General features: G+C 46.4%; 1 protein-coding gene across 1 annotated transcript; it reads right to left on the reverse strand.

Moving 5' to 3' along the window:
* Position 1: 1 nt before the first annotated feature.
* Gasu_66010 (laminin-like protein) lies at positions 2–2638 on the reverse strand (the record flags this gene model as incomplete). Its single annotated transcript, XM_005702202.1, has 5 exons — positions 2–91; positions 132–843; positions 907–930; positions 978–1639; positions 1698–2638. Coding segments are annotated over 5 exons (2429 nt in total), but the record flags the coding sequence as incomplete, so codon positions are not given.

Consider the following 2638-nt stretch of genomic DNA (forward strand, 5'->3'; position numbering starts at 1 on the left):
GTTATTGGAGACGTCACAGGAGAAGTTACTGGATTCGATGGTTGAGGTCCTATCTTNGATGGACTCGGTCCTATCTTNGAAGGACTCGGTCCTATTGTTGGCTGTATTGGAGACGTCACAGGAGAAGTTACTGGAGACGTATGGTTGAGGTCCTATCTTNGATGGACTCGGTCCTATCTTNGAAGGACTTGGTCCTATTGTTGGCTGTATTGGAGACGTCACAGGAGAAGTTACTGGATTTGATGGTTGAGGTCCTATCTTNGAAGGACTTGGTCCTTTTGTTGGTTGTACTGGAGACGTCACAGGAGAAGTTACTGGATTCGATGGACTCGGTCCTATCTTNGAAGGACTTGGTCCTTTTGTTGGCTGTACTGGAGACGTCACAGGAGAAGTTACTGGATTCGATGGACTCGGTCCTATCTTNGATGGACTTGGTCCTTTTGTTGGTTGTATTGGAGACGTCACAGGAGAAGTTACTGGATTTGATGGTTGAGGTCCTATCTTNGATGGACTCGGTCCTATTGTTGGCTGTATTGGAGACGTCACAGGAGAAGTTACTGGATTCGATGGTTGAGGTCCTATCTTNGAAGGACTTGGTCCTATTGTTGGCTGTACTGGAGACGTCACAGGAGAAGTTACTGGATTCGATGGACTNGGTCCTATCTTNGAAGGACTTGGTCCTATCTTNGAAGGACTCGGTCCTATTGTTGGCTGTACTGGAGACGTCACAGGAGAAGTTACTGGAATTGATGGATGAGGTCCTATCTGAGATGGACTCGGTCCTATTGTTGGTTGTATTGGAGACGTCACAGGAGAAGTTACTGGATTTGATGGACTGAGGTCCTATCTTAGATGGACTTGGTCCTATCGTTAGAAGGGATTGGAGACGTCACAGGTAGAAGTTACTGGAGATGATGGTTGAAGAACTATCTGAGAATGGACTGGGTCAGGTTCTATCTTGTACTGGAGACGGTCACATGGTAGACAGTTACTGGAGTTGATGGTTGAGGTCCTATCTTNGAAGGACTTGGTCCTATCTTNGAAGGGCTTGGTCCTATTGTTGGCTGTACTGGAGACGTCACAGGAGAAGTTACTGGAATTGATGGTTGAGGTCCTATCTTNGATGGACTCGGTCCTATTGTTGGTTGTATTGGAGACGTCACAGGAGAAGTTTCTGGATTTGATGGTTGAGGTCCTATCTTNGAAGGACTTGGTCCTTTTGTTGGCTGTACTGGAGACGTCACAGGAGAAGTTACTGGATTTGATGGTTGAGGTCCTATCTTNGATGGACTCGGTCCTATTGTTGGTTGTGTTGGAGACGTCACAGGAGAAGTTACTGGATTTGATGGACTCGGTCCTATTGTTGGCTGTATTGGAGACGTCACAGGAGAAGTTACTGGATTTGATGGTTGAGGTCCTATCTTNGAAGGACTTGGTCCTTTTGTTTGTTGTATTGGAGACGTCACAGGAGAAGTTTCTGGATTTGATGGTTGAGGTCCTATCTTNGAAGGACTTGGTCCTTTTGTTGGCTGTACTGGAGACGTCACAGGAGAAGTTACTGGATTTGATGGTTGAGGTCCTATCTTNGATGGACTCGGTCCTTTTGTTGGCTGTACTGGAGACGTCACAGGAGAAGTTACTGGATTCGATGGACTCGGTCCTATCTTAGAAGGACTTGGTCCTTTTGTTGGCTGTACTGGAGACGTCNCAGGAGAAGTTNCTGGATTCGATGGATTCNGGTCCTATCTTNGAAGGACTCGGTCCTATTGTTGGCTGTATTGGAGACGTCACAGGAGAAGTTACTGGATTCGATGGTTGAGGTCCTATCTTNGATGGACTCGGTCCTATCTTNGAAGGACTCGGTCCTATTGTTGGCTGTACTGGAGACGTCACAGGAGAAGTTACTGGATTTGATGGTTGAGGTCCTATCTTNGAAGGACTTGGTCCTTTTGTTGGTTGTACTGGAGACGTCACAGGAGAAGTTACTGGATTTGATGGACTCGGTCCTATCTTNGAAGGACTTGGTCCTTTTGTTGGCTGTACTGGAGACGTCACAGGAGAAGTTACTGGATTTGATGGTTGAGGTCCTATCTGAGATGGACTCGGTCCTATTGTTGGTTGTATTGGAGACGTCACAGGAGAAGTTACTGGATTTGATGGTTGAGGTCCTATCTTNGATGGACTCGGTCCTATTGTTGGCTGTATTGGAGACGTCACAGGAGAAGTTACTGGATTTGATGGTTGAGGTCCTATCTTNGAAGGACTTGGTCCTTTTGTTTGTTGTATTGGAGACGTCACAGGAGAAGTTTCTGGATTTGATGGTTGAGGTCCTATCTTNGATGGACTTGGTCCTTTTGTTTGTTGTATTGGAGACGTCACAGGAGAAGTTTCTGGATTTGATGGTTGAGGTCCTATCTTNGAAGGACTTGGTCCTATTGTTGGCTGTACTGGAGACGTCACAGGAGAAGTTACTGGATTTGATGGTTGAGGTCCTATCTGAGATGGACTTGGTCCTTTTGTTGGTTGTACTGGAGACGTCACAGGAGAAGTTACTGGATTCGATGGACTCGGTCCTATCTTNGAAGGACTTGGTCCTATTGTTGGCTGTACTGGAGACGTCACAGGAGAAGTTACTGGA

The sequence above is a fragment of the Galdieria sulphuraria genome (assembly GCF_000341285.1).
Source record: "Galdieria sulphuraria unplaced genomic scaffold scaf_391, whole genome shotgun sequence".
In the NCBI taxonomy this organism is placed as follows: Eukaryota; Rhodophyta; class Bangiophyceae; order Galdieriales; family Galdieriaceae; genus Galdieria; species Galdieria sulphuraria.